The 26,561-nt window shown below is 47.3% G+C and overlaps 1 protein-coding gene across 2 annotated transcripts in view; it reads right to left on the bottom strand.

Moving 5' to 3' along the window:
• PLXNA4 (plexin A4) overlaps positions 1 to 26,561 on the bottom strand; it is a 630,666-nt gene that overhangs the window by 59,336 nt on the left and 544,769 nt on the right. For both annotated transcript variants that reach the window (XM_079992126.1, XM_079992127.1), the window contains 7 exons: positions 25,765 to 25,901; positions 24,383 to 24,583; positions 15,575 to 15,668; positions 7,665 to 7,898; positions 6,771 to 6,914; positions 6,035 to 6,269; positions 2,784 to 2,926 (listed from right to left, as the gene is read on the bottom strand). In XM_079992126.1, coding sequence (XP_079848252.1) covers positions 2,784 to 2,926; positions 6,035 to 6,269; positions 6,771 to 6,914; positions 7,665 to 7,898; positions 15,575 to 15,668; positions 24,383 to 24,583; positions 25,765 to 25,901 — 1,188 coding nt within the window. The remainder of the gene's footprint in view (positions 1 to 2,783; positions 2,927 to 6,034; positions 6,270 to 6,770; positions 6,915 to 7,664; positions 7,899 to 15,574; positions 15,669 to 24,382; positions 24,584 to 25,764; positions 25,902 to 26,561) is intronic.

The following is a 26,561-nucleotide window of genomic DNA, read 5'->3' as shown; positions in this document are numbered from 1 at the left end:
AAGGAGCCAGGAGGTGTCAAGGCTCTCTGATGCTGAACCAGAGCCCCAGCACCGCACAGGAGCTCAGGGACAGATGGAGAGCCCATGCCTGTGCCTTTGGCACAGGAAAGGAGAGGGTTAAAGCGCAGGGATCAGAGACGTCCCATGAGGCTTCCCCGCCTCTTCTGCTGGAGGAGAAGCAGGAGAAGACCACTCTCCGAATCTGAACAGGACAATTCGGATGCATAAGTTGTACTGTGCTGCTTGTACATATGTAAAATAAGGTAAAGGGACCCCTGACCATTAGGTCCAGTCGTGGCTGACTCTGGGGTTGCAGTGCTCATCTCGCTTTACTGGTCGAGGGAGCCGCCTTTTGTCCGCAGACAGCTTCTGGGTCATGTGGCCAGCATGACTGGGTCATGTGGCCAGCTTCTGGCGAACCAGAGCAGCGCACGGAAACGCCGTTTACCTTCCCGCTGGAGCGGTTACCTATTTATCTACTTGCACTTCGTGCTTTCGAACTGCTAGGTTGGCAGGAGCAGGGACCGAGCAACGGGAGCTCACTCCATCGCGGGGATTCGAACTGCCGACCTTCTGATCAGCAAGTCCTAGGCTCTGTGGTTTAACCCACAGCGCCACTCGCGTCCCATACATATGTAAAATAAAGAACTGTAAATATCTCTCTGAGTGAGCAGAGGGTGCTTATTGTGAAGAGCATACACAAACCATCACACCTGTCCTGCACCAAAGCCAAAGAGGGCAGGGCACATTCGTACACACAAAAAAGGCCGAACAAGGGCTGGTCAGAAGTGGTGCCAGCTTCTCTTTGATGAATCAAGCAATGTGGCTTTGTCCTGATCTCCTCAATTCTCTCTGCAGGACCCTGGCCAGCATAGTACCTGCCAATATTTTTCAGGAGGGGCTGCCATCACCGCCTCCTCTGCTTCTTCCCTCCCTGGCACGCAATGTGCCTTTGCAGTCTGCTCCACTCCGCAGCAGAGGCGGCCGGCCACACCAAACCGTTTTTACAACAAAAGAAGTTAAATGATAGAACTCGCTGCCACAGGAGGCAGTGATGGCCACCAACCTAGATAGCTTGAAAAGAGGATTAGACGAATTCATGGAGGAGAGGACTCTCAGTGACTATCAGCCATGATGGCTATGATCCGCCTCCACAGTTGGAGGAAGCAAAGCTTCTGAATACCAGTTCCTGTAAACCACAGGAGGGGGAAAGTTGCCCTTGTGCTCGAATCCTGCTGGCAGGTTATTCACAGGCATCAGGGTGACGGGCTAGAGAGGCCATTGGTTTGATCCAGCAGATCAAATGGCCGCTTGGGACTAGAATGAAGACCAACTGAGCACCTGATTGCTTTGTGATGTAATACAGGGAGAAGCACAGGTCGCTAAGCGACAGAGGAGGAGCCGTCCTTGGCTTTCACAGAAAGGGCCCCTGTCCAAAAGGAGCTGCAGGACTCCTTAGCCACAAGGGTAGCTGAAATATACTCAGAGTCGAGAGTGGATTTCATGCTCTTTATTCAGCTCATAATGGTGAGGAGGAACGAATGTTTCTCCAAAGTATCTGCTCTATATACATTATTTACACAATAGGCTGCACGTGATTGGCTAATTCCGGGATTCTCCTGTAGGCCAATCAGGTTGTGGATTCACTTCCATCTGGAGCTGGATTGGGTGGCTCCTGCAGACCAATCATACTGCTGCATTGTTCTAGGACCAATCAGACTGCTGCATTTTGGATCCTATTGTTCTAGGACCAATCAGACTGCTGCATTTTGGATCCTATTCAACTCAGTACATAACAGTAGCTAATATTTTGTGGCCTGAGGATCCACTTTCTCAACTCTCCATCCCTTCACTTATGCTGCCAATGAATGCTCTTCCATGCGCAACTACAACTCACCACACAAACAGCACAAACACTTGCTCGGCACACAGTCCACAACTCTCTCCCTCTGTCTCTCTCTCACACACGCAGTGAAGCATTTATACACAGCATTCTCTCACACACGAACACACTGTGATGGCCTGGGACTCAGGCTCGGAATCAGAACCAGAGGAGACTCAGTCTGCACAGGATCCTTTGCCTCAGGCATCATCTGGACCAAGTCTGGGGCCTGAGCCTGCCCTGGCTCCAGATGTGGGGTCTGAGAGAAGGAGAGGCCTGAGTCCTCGCAGGAGGAGTGCTTGCTTTGGGGCGAAACAGGGGGGTGAGTCACTGAGGGATCAGGACCGGCTGCTACCCCAACAAAGGCTGTCGTACCCCACCCCAGGTTGCGGGAGCAACGTTGCTGTATGCTAGATCCTGCCTGAGATCCTGTACCTGTCCTTGCCTGGTTTCCTGCCTGGTGTCCTGCCTTGGTCCTGTCGGACTGACTCCTAGCGGAACCTTCAGATTCTGGACCGGACCTGGACCGCATTTCATGGGTTACCCCCAGGCCCAGCACACACACACACACACACACACAGAGAGAGAGAGAGAGAGAGAGAGAGAGAGAGAGCACATATCCAGTCCTCTCCAGGGATGGATGAGGCAGTGAGGAGGTTGGCACAGTGCAAACAAACTGTCAGAAGGCCCAGATGGGTTCTGCCAGGGCATTAGCACTGTGATGACCTTCTTGCTCTCTCTCCCCTCACCCTCCCTCTCTTTCTATCGCCAACATCTCCAGATCAGCCTGGGAATGTCTCTTTTCTAGAACCCTGGAGAGCTAGATGGAGCTAGATGGACCAATGGGCTGTGTCAGCACAAGGCAGCTTCTGGCATTCTTGTGTTTAAAGAAGGTGCTTACCTCCAGATCCCTCAGCACAGGGTGATCTTCGATGCCAGGGAAAAGCACCCTCATGGTATAGGTCCGGTAATCCAGGAACGGGATGCCAGCTCCATCTAAATCGCTAGTCAGCTCGTGGATGTCAGTCTGCAGTTCTGCAAAAGCTGTGATTTAAGGTGGCGGGGGAGGAAGGAGACAAATAAAGCTGGACTATTAGAGGGAAATATGAATCCTAAGTGGAGATGATCTGGAGCAGCGCAGTGGACTGAACATCAGGTTGTGATCAGAACAGCACAAGTTCAAATCCTCACCCTGTCATGAAATTCACAGAAATACCCAGGGCTCATCAGTATCTCCCAGCCTATCCTACCTCATAGAGGTCCCGGAAGGATAAAGTAGGGGCACCCTCCTCTACGCTGCCCTGAACTCTTTATGGAAGGATGGGGTGCGAGGGTTTTATACCATAGAGAAATGTCCCCCCAAAAACAACTCCCCCAAAACATGGCTTGGCTAAGGTTCAGCACTGAGGGGCAGAAGGCAGGAAGCCCACCAGCAGGTAGTGCCAGAGCCAATGGCACTAAGAGCCAACTCATTCTAGTTCTGCCCCCCCCCCTTGCAGAGTTCTGTCGAGACAACACTGAGACCAAGGAGGAGGAAGCTAAGAGCAGGGGGTTGGACTAGATGCACTTGTGGTCCCTTCTAGCTCTACTATCCTATGGTTCTATGATTAGGTGCAAGGTCAGCCAAGCCAATTGCTATGGCAATGGCCCAGTGCCATCTAAGTGCATAAGATGTGTCAGCTCATTAGTCAGTGAGTCTGCTCATGAGTTGGAGTCGTGTTACATCTTGAAGCTGCATCAACCTTATGTCTACCTTGTGCTTGTACATATCTGTAACTGTATCTCCAAAGCCTACAAGCTGTATGTCTATATCAATGTCTGGAACTGTATTAATGAAGCCTTCTCTTCTACAGCAGTAAACTATTTTGGACCTAAAGCTGCCTCTGTGTGGTGAATGGAACTGGGAGCACCTTCTGCTCTGTGGGCATCTCACCTCAGATCCCAACAGGTGCCACTCCCTGGATTTTATGCAAATAAGAAGGGAGGCAGGTTGGAGCTGGGCGAGGGCACACCAAGTTTGGTGGGGCCGTGTTGACTTCCCCTAATGGACCAGCTTTCACTGCTAAGCTACAGGACATTCTTCAGACACTGAAAGAACACACACACCACAATGTGGTCCAAAGCTCAGTGAAGGATCACTTGTTTTTCCTATATGAAATCCCAGATTCAAGGCTGGCCATCTCCTGTTAAGAGTCTTGGGTGGCAAGCTGGGAAAGGCTTCTGTCTCTGCTTGGAAAGCTGCTTTCAAATGAAGTAGAGGCCATTCCTGATGGTCTATTGCAATAGGTGGCTCTTTCATTATTCCTTGCTTATTGGCCATCACATGTCTCTTCCCCTCCCATTCCTTCTTCCCTGGTTCTAAACTGAGGATGGGGACCATCGGGTCCAGGGATGAATGTGGTCCTGCAATCATGTTTATCTGGCCTTTGGGATCTGCCCCCCTCCAGACACTCCCCACATCCTCTACTAGCCCTGCTTCGCAACATCATTGGGTGGTTTTTTTAAAAAAATATTTAGTGATAAAAACACAATAACAGAATCAACAAGATTAACAGCCGGCAAAACAAAGAAATGAAAAACAAAAACAGAGATAATAAAACATGATTTAGATTAAACTGAACACTGAAAGCCTACTTTTATTTATTTTTTAAAATATATATTTTATTGATTTGTTAACAAAAAAGTGCAAATGTAACTAAAAGAAAGAAGACAAAGAATTAAAAATTTAAACCATAAAACACCACAGCCTGGAAGGACAAAAGTACAAAGGGATAGTAAAATATTGACTCATACAAAGATTCTGTTTACAAATAATAAATCTTTTTTTAAAAAATAAAAGAATTTTACACCTGTTTTCCACCATCATTATTGAGAATAAAGGTTCTATATAGTCTGACATGAGCCAGGAATTTCATATACTGGTGACACCAAGAAATTAAATGCCTCAAAATTTGTATAAGAAATAAAATCATCCCATATAGCAAAGCAACTGTCATTCAAGTTCTGCCCTTCTTGAAAATATATCCCACAAACTAAAAAGTATAGTTTGTGGGATATATTTTCAAGAAGGGCAATTTGCCAAAATGTAGAATACAAGCAATCCAAATTACTAAGATTAAAGGTCTTCCAGAATTTGGCAATACAGCCCAGGCTGCTGATAGGAGATGACAAATAAGTTCTTTATTTTTCAAAGCCCATATACAGGTTCAAAAGCGCCAGATGAAAAGGTGGAGTAATAGTTTCTTTTGCTATCAAGAAACCAACTAAACTAACTCAGCAAATACAACATTCCAAAATCCAGCCACCTTTGATCAGTCCCACCACATGTGTTTATATGTACCAACTACATGGCAGCCACTCCAACACAGTGAAGATGTACCTGGATGCACGGAAGCGAGCTGTCATGGAGTAAGGTACCAACCATGTTCTAACTTTAGAAAGAGCTCTCAGGTTTGAGCTGGTGATGACCTGTATGGAGGCTTGGTCCACAGACCATTCCTCTGCTCACCTGTATGTCCCAATTAGATTCCGACCATGACTTTTGACTATGGGCCCCAACGGAGGCATTAATCAGAAATGTGTACAACATAGAGACCAGTCCCATTACAAAATGTCTTGTATCTTTGACCCATCATTCAAAAGGAGTTGATTGCCCAGTGCCATCTGTTTTCGTAGAGTGACAGATGACAAGGAACTAAAGCTGACAGCCCGTTAGCCAGGGAGAAGGTTTATCCCCTCTACGTCAAATCAACCTATTGTACAAAGATAAACATTGCACTTGTGCTGCAACTGCTTTTGTCTCTGGCTTTGTGTGGCCCCTGGAATGTTGTCTGGAAGGGGATGTGGCCCTTGAGCTCATGAAGGTCTGCCCCACTTCTGTTCTAAGCCATGTGCCACTTCCCCAAGCCAACTGAAACTTCAATCTCTCCTGTCCCCTTAACCTACTCCTTTCCACACAATTCCTTTGCTAGCAGTTTCATTCTTAGCTATAACATGAGCCAACTGGTCCACACACCTATATAAATTCTCAGTTGCCCTGCATCTCAAAATCGGCTCTCCTGTTGCCAGATGCACACTTCTCTACTTTGCATATGACAGAAGGCTCCTCCCATGGCTTTTAAAAATATTTTTGGTCCCTTCCGCTTGCCGTACCTTCCTTGCACTCCAAGGCGACCCGGGACTCCAAGTTGTCCATTTGCATCTGGAGCCGTTTGAGGGTGAGGTCACTCTCGCGGGACTTGCGCTTGTAGGCAATCAGCACAGCCACGATGAAGATGATGAGGAGCCCCCCTGCCACGGCAATGCTGACAATGGCGGGCAGGCTAAGTGGGCTGTCCGGGGAGATGTTCACCATCCCTGGAGAAAACTCCATCCCTCCAACACGAGCCTGCAAGGAAGTGAGGAGACCAGATAAGTTCAAGGCACTCCAGAAAGACACTCTGCAAAGCCCCAAATGTGGTGCTGCCTGCAACACTCAGCTTCCTGAGACTCTGGGCTTCCTTTACTTCTAAAGCCAAGTTTCTAGCCCATGTGGTTTCAAGGATATGCTTGAAAGAGTATGTGCTGAAATCTGAGAAGTCAGAGATGAGCCCAAGAAAGATCTGCAGGGCTGAATTGGTTTGAAGAACACCTTACCTTCCTCCATAACTAGCAAAAAAAGAGGAACAAATCAGTAAAAGCTGAAGGATAATTACTTATTTTATTCAACAGGGTTTAGATACTGCTTAATCAACAGAAAACTCAAAGCAGTGAAAGAATACATTATGCAAAAGAAGATACATTATGCACATTTCTTCGACTTTGCATGATTTATGCAGGCTGCAGAACCCAACCTTTCCTCCAGAAGAGAATTGTATTTGCTCCACAGCATATTAGTGCTTTTGCTCACCGTCACTTTATGCCGTCCAGTGAGATTTGGGGACTCGCATAGCAGCTGCACTTCAGATACCGTGGGAACACAGGGCTTCTCACCAACCAGAACAGTGTAATTCAGCTTGGCGTTCCCTCCTGTCAATGGGATCAGGTTTTTACCCTGTGTTGAGAGAAACGAAACCCATCAATAGGTGAGCAGTGTCAAGGAGCAGAGGCCCTTGCGGTGAGTGAAAGCCCTGGGTCATCTTTGGCTTTGACATCCAGCAAGATCCAACTGTACATTTCACTGCAGAAAGTGGGAAGCTTGTAGCAAAACGTTCTCTGGTTCAATGAACCCTCAAACCCAAGCCCAAGAACCACCCAGTGCCCCAGCGATATGGGCTCAAAATATGGCATCCTTATGTTCATCTGTAGGGACGCGGGTGGCGCTGTGGGTTAAACCACAGAGCCTAGGATTTGCCGATCAGAAGGTCGGCCATTCGAATCCCCGTGACAGGGTGACCTCCCATTGCTCGGTCCCTGCTTCTGCCAACCTAGCAGTTCGAAAGCACGTCAAAGTGCAAGTAGATAAATAGGTACCACCCAGGCGGGAAGGTAAACGGCGTTTCCGTGTGTTGCTCTGGTTCACCAGAAGCGGCTTAGTCATGCTGGCCGCATGACCCAGAAGCTGTACGCCGGCTCCCTCGGCCAATAAAGCGAGATGAGTTCCGCAACCCCAGAGTCGGCCATGACTGGACCTAATGGTCAGGGGTCCCTCTACCTTTTATGTTCATCTGTAATGGCCACTGAACTAATGTGAGAACATGAGAATTTAGTTAAAAGGGCATCACGCTTCACTAGAAATTTGGGGGTTCACTAGGAAATGGATGGTGTGGTTTCATTTTTGGACCACCACTTCCTCTCGCCGTACCTTTAATATCACAGGGGTCCCTGGCTTCAGCTCCAAAATCCCAGAGGGATTGAAAGCCTCAAAGATGGGGTTTGGGTAGTAGGTGAAGTTGGGTTTCTCGAGGATCAGCAAGGAGTGAACGTTGTCCAAGATGAAGCCAAACTCATCTGGCCACACAGGAGGGTCGGTCTGGTTATTTGGTTCCACCGCTGGTGCTTGGCAGATCATCTCTGTGTCGTTCTGCACTTCGCAAACCTGAAACGCATAAGCCAATAGGGGGTGCAAGTGCAGTTTAGTAGGATCATGGAATAGGCTACAAAGCCATATCAATACCTGGGCAGAGGGTGGAATTATCAGATGCACAAGTAACCAAGGTGACAGGCGTTCAAAAATCTTATCTCAACCATATGATGGTGATGATGATGTTGATGATTTATGACTTTTATCAGGACAGGTGAAGCAAAGTACTTCTTAATGCAGCACCTAGTCTGACTATTGAAGTTGATCTCATAGGAGGGAGTGATGGTCACAGCCTAGGACCCTAGTACCTATGGGACCGCCTCTCCTGGTGTACCCCACAGAGGACCTTAAGATCCATAAATAGCAACACCCTAGAGGTCCCGGGCCCTAAGGAAGTCAGATTAGCCTCAACCAGAGCCAGGTCCTTTTCAACACTGACTGTGGCCTGGTGGAACACTCTGTCTCATGAGACCACCCAGCCTTTGGCTTGGAAACAATTTAATTCCCCCCCTCTTTCTTTTTTTTCCTTTCTCCTTCTGTGATGAAACTCCTGTTTGGGGACTTCCCTGGCTTTTTTCTGGCCCATGTAGGACCAGTCTGGATAGTTAGCCTTGGTGAAGACTTGACGTTTTCATCCCCAAACAAGTTTTTGATTTGAGTTTCCACTGAAATGAGGCTGTATTTTAATGTTTTAATGTTATATTTTAATCTTGCTTTTAAGTTGTATTTCAATCAATTGTTTTTATATCGGGTGTTAGCCGTGCTAAGCCCAGTCTTGGCTGGGGAGGGCAGGGTATAAATAAAATTTATTATTATTATTATTATTAGATAGCTTTAAAAGAAGATCTGACAAATTCATGGAGGAGGGGGATATCAGTGGCCACTGGAAGTGATGGCCATGCTCTGCCGCCACATCTGGAGACAGCAATGCTTCTGGATACCAGTTGCTAGAAACCAAAGGAGAGCGGAAGGCTGCCTTCCCACAGGCAACTAGCTGGACACCATGAGAAAGCCACTTCCGACATAAGGAGGAGGTGGTGTTGCGGGCTCATGCACCCAACAATCGCGCGAGGCTGCTTTCAGCCCTGCGCAACCAGGGGAATCCTCCGGCCGCGTCAGCCCCAGGGCCAGCCAATCAGATGGCTCTGGGGGCGTGTGCTGAGTCATTTAAGGCCGGCGCGGCCCTGGGATCTCCCCTTTCGACCTCACAGCAGATTTGGTTTCCCACCCACCCTCTAGGTTTTCCTCTGACCTTGCTATGGACTTCGGTTGGTCGGCGTTAAGGGGCCTGGTAGGCATTTTTTCCACTTGGCAAATTGGCACCGGCCATTTGGTTTTTTGCCTACCTCGTAGCAAATCGTCACAACGCCTCTTGGTTATGGCGGTTAGGCATTGGTAGGGGTATTGTTATGTAGATGAGTTGGGGGGGAGCACCATCACCTCCCCCAAATATTTAAGGGTAGTCTGGTAAAGGATTCCGGGGGGCGTTGCCTCGTCCGAAACCTATGGAGTCCAGGGCCTAAAGCACGCCCCCGAGCGGTGACCCCGGGGGAGTTCCTAGTGATGTGCATCTCAGGGCTCCCCCTGCTGGTGTTAACCCTTCCCGGTTTTCATGCTTACAGGCTGAAGCCAGATAGTCTAATAGGACCAATGCCTAAAGCTAATACCGCTCCTACCTGTAACCAATAAAGTTGTGGCCATTTTTTGCCCATTAACCTAAAATAATGGTGTCCTGTGTCTTTATTTATTCCAACTGGTGGGAGGTGGGAATCGCCACGCAACAGCTAGATGCTGGACTAGATGGGTCTTTGGCCTGATCCAGCTTCTTCTTCTTATGTTCTCATGTTTCTGATAAGACTTATACAACATTACAGAAGACCTGTGCTACCATTGCTTATTCCGATTCTTATTTTATATCATTTACCTGCTTCTGTTTGCAAAGACACCTACTTTGTTTTATTGCCCTTTTGTGGTAGATGACTGGGAAAGCTTTCTTACATTGCCCTTGAAAGATTGTAATTATTGGTTAAGCATTTGAAAAGGCAGTTGCTTTACTCGCAAATGACTGGATGAAAAAACAAACCAGGAAGAAGCAAGCAAGCAGATAATGGCTTCTTTTGCCTCTGTTGTGTTAGAATCCATTAAAGTGAATGTGCCTGGCAGTTATCTAGATTATCCCAGGATATATTTACCAGGGTTTGTAGTTGTAATGGTTCTAGGGGTTGCTCGTGCGTAAGTCGTCGCCACACCTGGCTGGGTTACCTGGGTGAACCCTATTCTGTCCGGACAGCCACTCATCCGTGGCTGTCTCAGTCGCTGGCAGAATCCGTCAGTGGGCGTTTCTTGAACTTCTTCCAGCAAAGAAGCTCTTTGACGCCTAGTCTCCGCCTACTCTCCCTGCGCAGAAGGCTTCTGCGCAGGGAGGGTGTGGGCAGTGGAGGACCCGTGCTCTCCCCGCTGGTCTCCGGTGAGGAGTCATGGAGCCACCTCGCCGATTCCCCCATCTGCCCCCCCTTCTCCACTGGTGCTACGCTGATTTCCTTCCCCAAAAGATGGGCTGCTTCTCTCCCTCCTGGGACGCTCTCTGTAATCCCTCTGGAGCCCTCCCTCTCCCTCTGGCTCTGATGGCAGTTCCCTGACAGTAGTATTAGGAAACCTCTCTGAGCCTGGCATTAGCTACTGCTATTGTTTTGATTTTGGCCTGGGGCTAAAGCAAATGAACATGAATCAATAAGAAACTCATGTTGCAGTTTTACACATCACTTGGGAAGACAGGTAAACTAATACCAGTGAACTGGAAGAAGCAAAGAGCACCAGTATCAAAGCAATGATTCTTCAACATCAACTTCGTTGGACAGGTCATGTTGTGTGAATGCCTGATTATTGTCTTCCAAAGCAACGACTCTATCCCGAACTTAAAAATGGAAAGCATAATGCTGGCGGTCAACAAAAGAGGTTTAAAGACTGTCCCAAGGCAAAAAAAATTAAATGTAGTATAAACGCCGACAACTGGGAAACACTGGCCTGCGAGCGCTCCAATTGGAGAACAGCCTTTGCCAAAGGTGTCATGGGCTTTGAAGACACTCAAACTCAGGATGGAAGGGAGAAATGTGCTAAGAGGAAGGCAAGCTTGGCAAATCCACACCGTGATCAACTCCCACCTGGAAACCAATGTCCCCACTGTGGAAGGGCGTGTGGATCCAGAATAGGCCTCCACAGTCACTTACAGACTCATTGTTAAAACCGTGTTTATGGAAGACAATCTTACTCAGCTCCGAGTGATCGCCAAAGAAGAAACAAAGAAAGAAGAAGCTCTCCATGTGTTTTTGACTACCACTTCCATCAGTCCCAGCCATGAAGCAGCTGCCCATTCATGATTTCAGCAGGCAAAGGGGGATCTCCATGGCAGACTCTCCTTGTCCCCAGAGCCATCCGAGCCAGACAGACCTTGACAGACTGGCTTCTCTACCTTAACCAAACTCCCTCCAGAATGTGATATAGGGGGGTTGGATTATTCTGTTATTCCCAAGGTAAGTCTCTACAGGGCTGCAGCCATAAACGTGTTTAAACTTTGGCTCCATTACACCAGAATGTGGTAAACGCCAGATGTCTTTCCCAAAGCAGGAGGGATCTGAGGAAGGTGGCATGATGTTGTCACCTCTAGCTATGCAAACAAGCTTGCAAAAAAATGCAGAGCTTTGCAGAAGCTCCTGCAAAGTGTTGGCATGTTTTGTTAGCATCAGAAGACCTACTTGTTTTAACAGAATCTTTTCGGGTTGCAAAAAAAAAAAAAAAAACCAGAACGGAATAGAATTCAGGCCTGAGAGTCCTTCTCTGAACTGGCACTTCTAATCAGCTAGAAACAAGAAGACCTTCTTGCAGCCAACCTCCTCCTTCCCTCTCTCTCTCTCTCTGTCCCCCACCCTCTGTATTCAATCTCGCCAGTGAAATAGGCCAAGCCATTCTCCATTAGGTTCTATGCCAGCTCCACGGAGCAATCGTGTTGAGCTAAATCAGAAGTGACACAACTCAAGACTGGCCTCGCAGATGTGCTGGCTTGGCATGCAGAGTTCATCCTGCTGCAGAATGAAAAAGCTCACAAGACCAGCACAGGATGCCCCGGCTCTTAACTGCCATGTTTCTGCAGAAAAGATGGTACTGGGGTTTAGATCATATCAACAAAATGTCCATTGCAGGAATGGCCAGGAGGAGTCAGGATGCTGTAGGGACCCCCGGGGGTGCAATATATCGTTCTTCAGTGTGTGCACAGCAACACATTTCACACACACACACACACACACACACACACACACACACACACACACATGGGCCGCCAGGTTTCCTTGGAGTGAATAGAACTCCCTCATTTTTGTGGGGGACACAGTTGGTGCTATGTACTGAGTTGAATAGGATCCAAAATGCAGCAGTCTGATTGGTCCTAGAACAACAGGATTCAGAATGCAGCAGTCTGATTGGTCCTAAAACAATAGGATTCAGAATGCAGCAGTATGATTGGTCCTAGAACAATAGAATTCAGAATGCAGCAGTCTGATTGGTCCTAGAACAATAGGGTCCAGAATGCCGCAGTCTGATTGGTCCACAGGAGCCACCCAATCCAACTCCAGGTGGAAGTGAATCCGCAACCTGATTGGCCTACAGGAGAATCCCAGATTTAGCCAATCACGTGGGGCCCATTGTGTAAATAATGTATATAAAGCAGAAATTTCGAGGGAACCTCAATTCCTCACTTCTATGAGCTGAATAAAGAGCATGACATCCACACTCGACTCCGAGAATATTTCAGTTGGGTTAGTCCTTTTTCTTAGTCTTGGCCAATGAAGACCATTTACTTTGCCCCGTAGAACTGAACGGGGGAATCGGGCATGCTGCCCTCTGCACAGCATCATTCAGACACAGCTCACTTGGTAGAACAGAGCTGCTAAGTTCACAGCAGTGAGGTTAGTGCAGTGCAAATGCACCAACCGAGTAAATAAAGGTGTTTTTTCTCCATTCTCCCCAGCTCAGGAGTCCAGTCATTTCAAGTTCTGATCCCAAATGTATTTACATTTAATTAATCTTCACCTTCTGAACTCCCTGCACTGTATCCTCAGAGAAAACATTTTAAAAAATTATTTTTTAAGGAGTCAATTTGGGTTTAAAAAATTTCTGTCTGATCCTTATCCTTAGTATAGGCAGATATAGGGGAGTGAGACCAGTTCACCTGCAGTGGGCATTGAGTTAAGAGGGTGCTGCAGGGGCCCCAGGGATGCAGGTGGCGCTGTGGTCTAAACCACTGAGCCTGTTGGGCTTGCCAAGTGGAAGGTCAGGGGTTCGAATCCACACAACGGGGTGAGCTCCCGTTGCTCTGTCCCAGCTCCTGCCAACCTAGCAGTTCGAAAGCACACCAGTGCAAGTAGATAAATAGGTACCCCTGCGGCAGGAAGGTAAATAGCATTTCCATGCAGTCTGGTGTCCGTCACGGTGTCCCACTGCACCAGAAGCTGTTTAGTCACGCCGGCCACATGACTCAGAAAGCTTTCTGCGGGCATATGGCAGCTCCCTCGGCCTGAAAGCGAGATGAGCGCCATGCCCCTTAGTCGCCTTTGACAGGACTTGACCATCCAGGGGTCCTTTACCTTTTACCTGCAGGGTCCCACAACAATGCAGGTGAGAGGTGGGGCAGGGGGAGCCAAATATTGGTGTCGTACAGGGCACCGCTGAAATTTGAAAGCCCAAGGTTTGCCACTGTCCTTAGAGTTCTGGGTGGGCAAAAGCAGTTTTGAAAGCTAACTGGTTTAAAGTGACCATGTATTAAAATTAGATCCTGGGTTTCATCTGTTTCTTGCATTCTGGTGTGATAAATAGAACTGAAGATTTTTAAAATTTATTACTATTTTATTAAATTTATATATGATTCGTCATCCTAAGATCTCAGGGAAGTCCACAAATGCAAGATAAAACCTTAAAATAAATACAATGGTAAGCAGATGCCTATGGGAAGCCCCAGACGGGACATGAATGCAACAGATGTTGCACTCCATCAACTGGAATTTGGACACACACTGCCTCTGATCATCCTGGCCAGTAGGCTGTTAATAGCTGCAACCTCCCTGGATTTGTCTAATCACATTTTAAAACCATCCAAACTGGCCAATGCTAGTTGAGTCTAGGCTAGATTGCCATAAACTAGAATGAAACAGGACAGCTGGTGGTGAATTTCACAACGTGCACAACTCACAAAGAGTAGGAAATTTGAATTGAATTTGGAAACAGTTGCCAAAAGCATCGGTATGGTGGTGATGGCTCCACAATAGATCTCCACTGGTCCAATTTTCATTTACAGAGAAGGAGAATAAAAAGTGACATGACAGAATTGGATAAAATTGGCATGGAGAAAGTGAATAGTCCCCCCCTTTCTTCCCCCCTCTCTCATATAATACGACAACTCTTGGACATTCAATGAAGATGAACACTGGAAAATCGTGACACAACTCATAGTCAAACTATAGCGCTCGCTCCCACAAGAGGCAACAACGGCCACCATCTTTAATTTTTATTATTATCCTTGTTTTAACAACACTATAAATAAATGACATAGAATAGCAATAAAAACTGAGAATGCGAAAGAAAGAAAAAGAAAGTTATACTACAGCACTATAAAAATTAACAATTACAATTCCATGTATACCTATCTAATATGTTATGACCCAAACACACACACATGTATATATGTATATATTTAACTTATTATATTTAACTTATTATATGTTGTATAAACCTGGGATGCAGGTGGCGCTCTGGGTTAAGCCACAGAGCCTAGGAATTGCTGATCAGAAGGTCGGCGGTTCGAATCCCCGCAACGGGGTGAGCTCCCGTTGCTCGGTCCCTGCTCCTGCCAACCTAGCAGTTCGAAAGCACGTCAAAGTGCAAGTAGATAAATAGATACCTCTCTGGTGGGAAGGTAAACGGCGTTTCTGTGCGCTGCTCTGGTTTGCCAGAAGCGGCTTAGTCATGCTGGCCACATGACCTGGAAACTGTACGCCAGCTCCCTTGACCAATAAAGTGAGATGAACACTGCAACCCCAGAGTCAATCACGACAGGACCTAATGGTCAGGGGTCCCTTTACCTTTACCTTTATGTTGTATAAATGGTTCCAGATTTCATTATACTCATCCAGGCAAAGCCTATGTCTATAAGCAATGCACTCATAAGTACCAAGTGTAGTCATATCTTCAATCCATTGATTAAATGGGGCTGTAAATTTATCTTCCCAGTGCAGCAATGGTAGCCTTTTGGCCATAGCGGCCACCACGTTTAATGACTTTCAAAGGGGAGAAGACAAAGTCATGGAGGATAAACCTATCAATGGAGGCTAGCCATGATGGCTATCTTCTGTCTCTATGCTTGGAGGCAGCAATTCTTCTGAATAAAAGTCATTGGGTATCACAAGTGAGAAGATCCCTGTTTGTGGGCTTCTCTATGGGACACCAGGTTGTTGGCTACCATGATGGTCCTGCTTGCAGGTTTCCCATGGGCAGCTGGTTTCCCCACTGTGAGAACGGGATCCTGGACTAGATGGGCCATTGGCCTGATCTAGCAACCAGGTTCTTCTTATGCGATTCAATCCCAGTGTTTTTCTCTCCCTATTTTTTGGACAGCTCGTATCTGTTTTATCGACTCTCATACTCACGTTGATGTGCTCTTTTCCACCGTACTTTGCCCGGATCTGAGGGTTCTGGATGAGGTCCAAGTTCGTGCCCCGCACTGTAATGGGTGTATTTCCACTGATGGAGAGATAAAAGGAAACAAAAGGGGGAGGAAAATCAGCTGAAATCTCCCAAATCATGCCTATGGATGCTTACCCAGAATAAAGTCAGAAAGTAAATGTCCACAGAGATAGAAATCCACTCCCCTTGGTTTCTGTTTGACCTGGACCTAAATATTTCACTCCACTGCTCATCCCCCCATGAAAGTGGGGTGTGTGACGTCATCAGTGACTTTTCGGGGAATGGGCAAAACTGAAATACTTTTGGGTGGGTGGGGTCAACTTGGAGAATGGATGCAGCTCGATTGGTGTGATTTGGAAATGCAGCAAAATTGCACAAACTGCTTAGTCTGTCAACCGTCCCTTATTTGGCGGGAAACACCCTTATCCCAGCGCCGTGTCCCGCTGCTGTCCCTTATTGATGATGTCCCTTAAATTTCCCGGGTGTCAAAGGAAGCAGCTCCTCTCCCTCTCTCCCTGCCGGCCAGGGAGGAGGGAGGCTCCAACTGTGTTGCTTGGCTGCGTTGCTGTTATGTACTGGGTTGAATAGGATCCAAACTGCAGCAGTCTGATTGGCCCTAGAACAATAGGATCCAAAAGGCAGCAGCCTGATTGGTCCTAGAACAATAGGATTCAGAATGCAGCAGTCTGATTGGTCCTAGAACAATGCAGCAGTATGATTGGTTGGCAGGAACTACCCAATCATGCTCCAGATAGAAGTGAATCCACAACCTGATTGGCTTACAGTAGAATTCCGGAATTAGCCAATCATGTGCAGCCCATTGTGTAAATAATGTATATAAAGCAGATACCTTGAGGGGACTTTCATTCATTCCTCCTCACCACTATGAGCTGAATAAAGAGCATGAAATCACTTTGCGACTCTGAGTATATTTCAGTTGCTCACCCAATAAGGAGTCTAAGAACGACTGGGGGGTGGAGCTTGCATGCTTTGTGCCGATCAAATCGGCCGTGTTGCCTGGGGACTCGCCTTTGTTCAGCGCTTCCCAGCGGAGAGGTGACGGTGGTTTCCCTTGCTGCATCCCCTTTGCCGGGTTGCTGCGCTGTGGGAAGCACCGCTTGAGGCTTTGTTTGGCTGCTGGCTGGGCTTTCTGCCTTTGGCTCAGAGGTGCTCAGAAGTTGAACATACCTGTGCTGGGAAAATCCCTTCTTTTGGCTGCTGATCCCTTATTTTCAAATCTGTAAGTTGGCAGCTATGAGTTGACCTTCCCCCATGTCTGAATTCTGTTTGGGAAAGGATGCCAACTGCAGTGGGATGTATGAAACAGCTCAAGGCCAAAGGCCTCTCGCATTTCTTATCCACCTTCTCTTTCTCCAAAAAAAGTGTGAATGAGCATTGGTGTGGAGGGAGTATAAAGCCAAGGCTGCTCTCAGCAGCACGTTGCAAGGAGAACTGAACTGAGATTCTGAGTTGGATTAAGCGAATATCTCTGTATATTTGGATCTCTACATTTTAACCTCTTTAACTCGGGTTAAGAACTTAATTTGTTCTGGAGGTCCATACTTAACCTGAAACTGTTCTTAACCTGAAGCACCACTTTAGTTATTGGGGCCTCCCGCTGCCACCACGCCATAGCCACACAATTTCTGTTCTCATCCTGAAGCAAAGTTCTTAACCCAAGGTACTATTTCTGGGTTAGCGGAGTCTGTAACCTGAAGTGTCTGTAACCTGAGGTACCACTGTAGAATAGTCCATGATGGACCAGCATCTCTTAAGTTTGTGTATACAGTGGTACCTCGAGTTACAAACACTTCAGGTTACAAACTCCGCTAACCTGGAAGAGTTCCCTAGAGTTGAGAATTTTGCCTCAGGATGAGAACAGAAATCGTCTGCCGGCGGCGCAGTGGCAGCAAGAGGCCCCTTTAGGGAAAGCACACCTCTTGTTAAGAACAGTTTCAGGTTAAGAACGGACATCCGGAACGAATTAAGTTCGTAACTAGAGGTAACACTGTATAGTGTGTTTGACTTGCCTTGAGTCTTGAGGCAATAAACACTTTGAACTGAACTAGGTTTGCAATGAGTTTTCCTAACCATCAACTTTGGAAAGGCTGACAGCTGGAGAGGAAAAAAGACTCTGATAATCTGCTAGACTACTGTATTTTTCGCCCCATAGGGCGCACTGGCCCATAGGGCGCACCTAGTTTTTTTTTGGGGGGGGGGGAAATAAAGGGGAAAAAATTATCCCCCCCCCCCAGCTTCCCCCGACCCCAGCCCCCAGAACAGGCTGCTATCTGCAAGCCATGGGAGAGCTGCACGACTTCGCGCAGCTCTCCCACGACTTGTGGAATGCTGCGCGAAGCTCAAAGCCTGGGGCGTGCTGAGCTCAGCGCCCCCCAGGCTTCGGGGTGCAGGCAGCTCTCCGCAAGAGGTGGGAGAGCTGCGCGAAGTCGTGCAGCTCTCCCACGGCTTGCGGATAGCTTCCTGAAGCCTGGAGAGCGAGAGGGGTCAGTGTGCACCGACCCCTCTCACTCTCCAGGCTTCAGTGAAAGCCTGCATTCGCCCCATAGGACACACACACATTTCCCCTTCTTTTTTGGAGGGGGAAAAGTGTGTCCTATAGGGCGAAAAATACAGTACTCTGCAGGAGCTGCAAATACTGTGCTGGTGCAGCAATAAAACTGCTAGCGCATTTGCAAAGCTAAGGAGGGTCCAGTATAGTTTCAAATTGGATGGGGGGGGACCATGGGTTGAGATTTCTGCAAAAAAATAAAAAATAAAAACTTTCTTCTTCTCCTTCTTCTTCATAAAAAAGAGAAAAAAGAGAGAAAGAGAAAAAAAAACCCACCTGCCACCTCATCTTTAAAGATAAGATTGCCCCAAACAATCTTTGATCCCCTATTCTGCAAAAAAAAATTAATCAAAACTCTGAGAATGTTTCCTTCCCCCTTTCAGAAAAAATGCAATATACCATTTTTTTTCCAGTGACCTTTTTAAAAGCTTTCTTTGTTAAATAGCATACTTAAAGAAAACAGAGAAAATCGACCACATGTGACTTTGCACACAAAGACATCCGTATTCCTCAATACGGTAAGAAATAAAAACAGCCACAATCAGCCCATGCCAGTATGAAGTATCTACCCTCTCTGCTGCCTTCCAAAGGAGAAGATTCCTTCAAGCTATATTCCCAGTCCGGCAAACTTGCCTCTGTACTTCTGATGGAGCGTAGCTTTCTTCTTCAGAGTAAGAGGACTCAATAAGCCTATGCTATATTGCATAAAGTCTGTCCGGTTCCTCCTTGCCTGTCAGGAGCCTTTGGTAAGGAATCAGCCTTTCAGCCACTGCTATAGAGCAGCCACTGCAGTACCAAAAGTCCAGATCTAGTCCTTCAAAGTTCCCTCCATTTCTGTGCAACGGACAGACAAGTTGCTTTTATCAAAAGTTGTCACATATCCTTAGGTTGGGACACGGGTGGCGCTGTGGGTTAAACCACAGAGCCTAGGACTTGCCGATCAGAAGGTCGGCGGTTTGAATCCCTGTGACAGAGTGAGCTCCCCTTGCTCAGTCTCTGCTCCTGCCAACCTAGCAGTTCGAAAGCGCATCAAAGTGCAAGTAGATAAATAGGTACCGCTCCGGCGGGAAGGTAAACAGCGTTTCCGTGTGCTGCTCTGGTTTGCCAGAAGCGGCTTAGTCATGCTGGCCACATGACCCAGAAGCTGTATGCCCGCTCCCTTGGCCAATAAAGCGAGATGAGCGCCGCAACCCCAGAGTTGGCCACGACTGGACCTAATGGTCAGGGGTCCCTTTACCTTTACCTTTATCCTTAGGTTTGAACGAATGATTTTCACCATCAAGCATGTTTAAAAGAAGGAACTGAGGTGTGAATTCCACCTGCTCATCCAAAATTCTTGACATTTTTTCTGTCCATTTTCCATCGATTCAGCACTCCCAGACTGCTAAAGGGTCTGGTGTATTTGATCTGTTGGCATGCAACTCAATATGCCTTTGAAACTGTGGTTATTCTTTCCAAAAGATTTTTAGGCAACCTGCAGGAAGAATTCCAGTTTTTATTTCTGTTTCGCAGCCTGGGATCTCTGCAGTTTGTTTTGCATGAAGTGTTGCACTCACAGTTGCACAGCATCATGGGCTCTGCCCTCTTACAACTGCCTGAGCAAACCTTGAAGGCATGCATTTTTCTCACAGCACTGCACCAAGGGCCAAACTGCCATGAGAATGAAGAGGGTGAGCATAGAAAGCCTGGACTCACATGAGACTGCAGGCATAAATACGTATTAATAAATACGTATTAATGCTTGCTCACATGAGTGTAACCTGCAGGCAGATTTCTACGGCAGCAGGAATAACATCTGGCTCTTGAGCAGAACCATTGTAGCGTCAAAGTATATGAAATTACTTCTTTACTGTTCTCCCCAACTGGGAAGTCCAATAACTTCTGCTTATGATCCCAAACATATTGATGTTCAATTAATCTTAACCTTTCAAACTCTTTGCAATCATTAAAGTGACTAATTGATTTGCAAAAAAAAAAAAAAAAAAAGAACCTGCAAAAAAATGACTTGGTGAATGGCAGCTTTGGGTAAACTGACCAGTCATATTTTTAACTCCCACATAATGAAACCAGAAGCATTCTTATTAGGCATTGTAGGAAGTGATATAAATAGAAAGGAATGTAAGCTGTTCTTATATGCAACAACGGCAGCAAGAATGTTATTGGCCCAAAAATGGAAGCAAGAAGAATTACCGACGAAAGAAGAATGGAGGATGAAATTAATAGACTATGCAGAACTGGATAAGCTAACAGGAAAGATCCGAAATCAGCAGGACCAGAAATTCACAGAAGACTAGAGTAAATTTACAGATTATTTGAAAAGTATTTGTCATGACCAGACTACGTTTGTAGGTTTGCAAGAAGTTTTGTGAGGAGTATTAGTGGAATTATTGCAAAAATGGATAAGGGAGAGGAGGGTTAGTTAAGATAATTAAAGGTAATAAGAATTTAAGAAATGCATAAGAAGTGGTTAAAATGGTGGATCATCAGAGGTGCTGAGGGAAGTCCAAAAAAAAGATTGTATAAATGATGAAGTTTTGTGGTATGTATTATAATTCACTGTATTTTTCGCTCTATAAGATGCACCAGACCACAAGACGCACCTAGTTTTTGGAGGAGGAAAACAAGGAAAAAACCTCAGAAGCCAGAACAGCAAGAAGGATCGCTGTGCAGTGAAAGCAGCAATCCCTCTTGCTGTTCTGGCTTCTGGGATAGCTGCGCAGCCTGCATTCGCTCCATAAGATGCACACACATTTCCCCTTACCTTTTGGGAGGGAAAAAGTGAGTCTTATAGAGCAAAAAATACGGTATATGTTAAAATTAATAAAAATTATATATATATATATATATATATATATATATATATATATATATATATATCTGCCACAGGCCTTCCATTTACTTTGGTTTCACAGCATAGCTTTGGGAAATGGGGCTGTAGATCAGTGGTTAAAGCATCTGCTTTTAATGCTGATGGTCCCCAGTTTGGATCCCCAGCATCTCCAGGATGGGCTAGGAGAGAAAACTGCTTGAAACCGTGGAGAACGGCTGCCAGTCAGTGTATGCAATACTGAGGTGGATGAACTCAGTATAAGGCAGCTCTCTGTGTTCCTTTCTAGCCACTGATGTAAAGAGGAGAGAGACCAGCCCCACTCCTCATTTGTAAAATAATCTTAAAAGGAATACACGGAAGTTTAATGGCCAATTTTTCTCTCCACTGGGCCAGGCTTGGTGAAATTTACATATGTTTCAGCTCCCTCCATGCTCAGGGGGATGTGAAGGCTACAGGATGTCTCAGCTGCAATTGGACCAAGCACCAATCTTCATCAACAACCAGTGCAGAACCATTCCCAGGGCAATTATCTATTCCTTACACCAGAAAAGACTATCTTCCCTCCCACCGACCTAAAAGCTCATTTAAAGATATCCTCCATGCACGCAGTTCCAAATCTGTTTCACAAAGAAGGGGGTGGGGAGCCAGGCTTTTGACTTATAAGGCAAAACTGAGCTGTAGCAGGGAATGCGTGCAAAGATGCAAAACTAGGCTTTTCATAAAAGCTTTGAATTGGAGTTGGAAAGGTGACTAGAGGTCATTTAGTCCTGCCCGGTTCAGTGCAGGATCTGCAATGCAAGATACAATGACAGCAACCCTGAGGTCCATCTAGAGTAAACTTTTTTAGCAGGGGGCCGGTCCACTGTCCCTCAGAACTTATGGGGGGGGGCGGACTATATTTTTTGAAGGGGGAAAAAATGAACGAATTCCTATGCCCCACAAATAACCCAGAGGTGCATTTTAAATAAAAGCACACATTCTACTCATGTAAAAACACGCTGATTCCTGGACCGTCTGTGGGCTGGATTGAGAAGGCAATTGGGCCGGATCCAGACCTCGGGCCTTAGTTTGCCTACCCATGATCTACAGAGTTTGCCCACCTGGCCAGAGAGCCTCTTCCCAGACCACAACCCTCACTGGCTGGCTTCACCCGCCAAATGTTTTTGTCTGGTGGGAAGCAGAATCATAAAATTGTAGAGTTGGAAGGAACCCCAAGGGTCATCTAGTCCAACCCCCTTCAATGCAGGTATCTCAGCTCAAGCATCCATGACAGATGGCCATCCAACCTCTGCTTAAAAACCTCCAATGAAAATCCACAACCTCCCAAGGATGTCTTTGCCACTATTTAGGCACCTTACTGTCAGTAAGTTTAATCAGAATCTCCTTTCTTGTAACTGGAAGCTATTGGTTCGGGTCTACCCTCCAGAGCAGGAGAAAACAAGCTTGCTCCCTCTTCCATGTGACAGCCCTTAAGATATTTGAAGATGGGTCTCATATCTCCTTTATACCACTATACCAGTGTGGTGTAGTGGTTAAGAGCAGTGGACTCGTAATCTGGTGAACCGGGTTCGCTTCCCCGCTCCTCCACATGCAGCTGCTGGGTGACCTTGGGCCACTCACACTTCTCTGAAGTCTCTCAGCCTCACTCACCTCACAGAGTGTTTGTTGTGGGGGAGGAAGGGAAAGGAGATTGTGAACCGCTTTGAGACTCCTTTGTTGTTTAGTCGTTTAGTCGTGTCCGACTCTTCGTGACCCCCTGGACCAGAGCACGCCAGGCACTCCTGTCTTCCACTGCCTCCCGCAGTTTGGTCAAACTCATGTTGGTAGCTTCGAGAACACTATCCAACCATCTCGTCCTCTGTCATCCCCTTCTCCTTGTGCCCTCCATCTTTCCCAACATCAGGGTCTTTTCCAGGGAGTCTTCTCTTGTCATGAGGTGGCCAAAGTCTTGGAGCCTCGGCTTCAGGATCTGTCCTTCCAGTGAGCACTCAGGGCTGATTTCCTTCAGAATGGAGAGGTTTGATCTTCTTGCAGTCCATGGGACTCTCAAGAGTCTCCTCCAGCACCATCATCAGCACCATCACCAGCAAGCATCCATTCTTCTGTGATCAGCCTTCTTTATGGTCCAGCTCTCACTTCCATACATCACTACTGGGAAAACCATAGCTTTAACTAGACGGACCTTTGTCGGCAAGGTGATGTCTCTGCTTTTTAAGATGCTGTCTAGATTTGTCATTGCTTTTCTCCCAAGAAGCAGGCATCTTTTAATTTCGTGACTGCTGTCACCATTTCCAGTCATCATGGAACCCAAGAAAGTATACTCCTTGGGGTAGTGATAAAGCGGGATATCAAATCCAAACTCCTCCTCCTCCTCCTTCTCTTCTTCCTCCTCCTCCTCCTCCTCTTTTTCATACGAAACACACCCAGCTCCCTCAACCTTTCCCCACAAGGCTTGGTTTCCAAACCCTTGATTAGCTTGGTTGCCCTCCTTTGCGCAGGTGTTGTTGTTTAGTCGTTTAGTCGTGTCCGACTCTTCGTGACCCCCTGGACCAGAGCACGCCAGGCACTTCTGTCTTCCACTGCCTCCCGCAGTTTGGTCAAACTCATGCTGGTAGCTTCACGAACACTATCCAACCATCTTGTCCTCTGTCGTCCCCTTCTCCTTGTGGCCTCCGTCTTTCCCAACATCAGGGTCTGGTACCTTTGCACAGGTACCAGTTCTCAATATCCTTCTTAAATAGTGGCACCCAGAACAACTGGACACAGTGTTCCAGGTGTGGTCTACCATGGCAGAATAGAGTGGTACTATTACTTCCCTTCATCTGGACACTATACTTCTGTTGATGCAGCCTAGAATAGCATTAACCTTTCCCCCCTTTTTTTTCTTTGCTGCCTCACACTGTTGACTGTGGTCCACCAAGACCTCCAGATCCTTTTCACATGTCCTACTGGCAAGCCAGGTGTCCCCTATCTTATATTGGTGCATCTGGGGTTCTTTTGCCTAAGTGCGGAACCTGACATTTGTCCCTATTGAAATTCACTTTGTTAGTTATGTTCCTGTGATCTCTGATCATCTCTCTTTCTTTCCTGGTTGGAGGACAGAAAGGGGAGTGTGGAAGTGTGCAGAAACTAGCCTGCTGGACAAAAAAATGAAGTTCACATTTGTTGCTCTGCCCACTTTCCCCCTGGCCCCACCCACCACAGTCATGTGGCTCCTGAAATGCTGGCCGGAAAGGAATATGGCCGCCAGGCTGTAAAACTTTCCCCATCCTTGATCTCGAAACTCCTAGGATTACTTGGGATAAATTCAACAACTGCTCTTCATATTGACCTGCCCCTCAAGTTGTGCCACCTTTCTAATGGTGCAATTACCTGACAATACTCCATTCTGGATCGATCTTCACGATGGTTGGGTCCGTCGTATATTCAAACTCCAGCTCCTTGGGGGACTTGGCCTTCTCCAGCTCCTTGTGGAGCCTGGCCTTGTCTACCTTCACAACCACGTCCACTACCATCTTCTCCGAGCTGCTGGTGTAAGCCGTGGTGTTGCAGATAATCCATTCTGCTGCTCTCCTGTCCCCGGAATGAAGAAAAGGAATCTGGTCAAGCAAGGCGGTTCCACAGACAAATCCTTTGGCTACATTTCAGCTTGTGTTTTAGTGGGGGTATAAAGATTCTCCAGTGAATAATGGAATGTGTAAATGGCCCTAAAACAGGAGGAGCCAATGAGTTTTCCCCCTAATATTGGGCTCACTCACACCTTCTCTCTCTCTCTCACACACACACACACTGGTACCTTGGTACTCGAACGGCTTAACTCCCAAACAAATTGGCTCCCGAACACTGCAAACCCGGAAGTACACTGAGTGTTCCGGTTTGCGAATGTTTTTCAGAAGCTGAATGTCCTATGCGGCTTCCAGTTGACTGCAGGAACTCCTGCAGCCAATCAGAAGCCATGCCTTGGTTTTCAAACTTTTCCGGGAGCTGAACGGACTCCCAGAATGGATTAAGTTCAAGAACCAAGGTACCACTGTATATGTATTGAAGGTTTTTAACACATTAAGCACTAAAATCCAAACACATTTATAAAAAGATAATAAAAAGCAATATACTGAAAAAGAAGAAAGGAAAATATAAAATAGAATATTCACGTTCCATACAAAACACACACGATAGATAGATATGGAGGCTGTCCGTCAAAGCTGTAGCTGGGTCCAGGGCGGGGAGTCGGGTGGGGTCAAGAACTCAGGCAGAAGAGCAGGACAGGGTGCAGGCAGGAACAGGCTAGCAAGAACGTTGCTCCCACAACCTGGGACTGGGGCTGGCTGGCTTTTATCTGCCCCGAGGCATAGGGCGGCCTCAGTCCACAGGTGACTCGCCTCTCCTGGCCTGGAGGCAAGCCCTCCTCCTGCGAGAACTTAGTTCCCTCCGCCTCTCTGCCCTGAGCCTCTGCAGCTCAGGAGAGGCTGGAGGGCTGCCGGACCCAAGGCAGCATCCTCTTCCCCTGACGGGGCTGAGAGTGGAGCACCTGCAGGCAATGGGTCCTCCATCACCTCAGGAGGCAGAGCAGACTCAGCTGATGCCTGCATCTGAGGATCCAGCACAGGTGAGGACCCTTCAGGCTCAAGCCCCAGCTCCAGCTCAGCTGGTTCTGGAGGCGGGGACTCCTGTGCGGGCTGGGATTCCTCAGGTTCAGCCTCCGAGTCCGAATCCCAGGCCATCATCCCCCCCTCCCTCAGGTCTTTGGGATGTACCTGTGGAAAATGCAGGGGTGGTCTCCAAAGAGCACTGAGACATTGCTGCCAGCGTTCAGGTTCTTGCCCGTGATGGTCACTTGGGTTCCGCCAGACACCGGACCTCGCTTGGGATTTAGGTCAAAGAGAGTCAACATCTGAAAAAGATTAAGAACCGCAGTTAGAAATGAAGGCGCCGCCAAAACGGAATTAAAGGTAAAGGTAAAGGTACCCCTGCCCGTACGGGCCAGTCTTGACAGACTCTGGGGTTGTGCGCCCATCTCACTCAAGAGGCCAGGGGCCAGCGCTGTCTGGAGACACTTCCGGGTCACGTGGCCAGCGTGACATCGCTGCTCTGGCGAGCCAGAGCCGCACACGGAAACGCCGTTTACCTTCCCGCTGGTAAGCGGTCCCTATTTATCTACTTGCACCCGGAGGTGCTTTCGAACTGCTAGGTTGGCAGGCGCTGGGACCGAGCAACGGGAGCGCATCCCGCCGCAGGGATTCGAACCGCCGACCTTTCGATCGGCAAGCCCTAGGCGCTGAGGCTTTAACCCACAGCGCCACCTGCGTCCCAAAAACGGAATTAGCAGGATGGAATTAGCAGGGAGAGTAGCAACAGCTGCCGAGACAACTCTGAAATCGTTCATGGAGAGATGGTGATTGTTTTTAACCATTTTACAGAATCTATTGTTGTGCGCCAGTTCAGTGTCCGAGTGGTGTGAGATTGCAGGGGTTCCAGGTTCGTTCATGTTTCATTCTGGAATAAGGTGCAGCGCAAACTGTGCTGTCTTTATGATATACACTTTATATTATAC

Source organism: Podarcis cretensis, assembly GCF_951804945.1.
Source record: "Podarcis cretensis genome assembly, chromosome: 10".
Classification (NCBI taxonomy): Eukaryota; Metazoa; Chordata; class Lepidosauria; order Squamata; family Lacertidae; genus Podarcis; species Podarcis cretensis.
The sequence above is the reverse complement of the archived record's forward strand: the minus strand, read 5'-3'. Positions and strand labels throughout refer to the sequence as shown.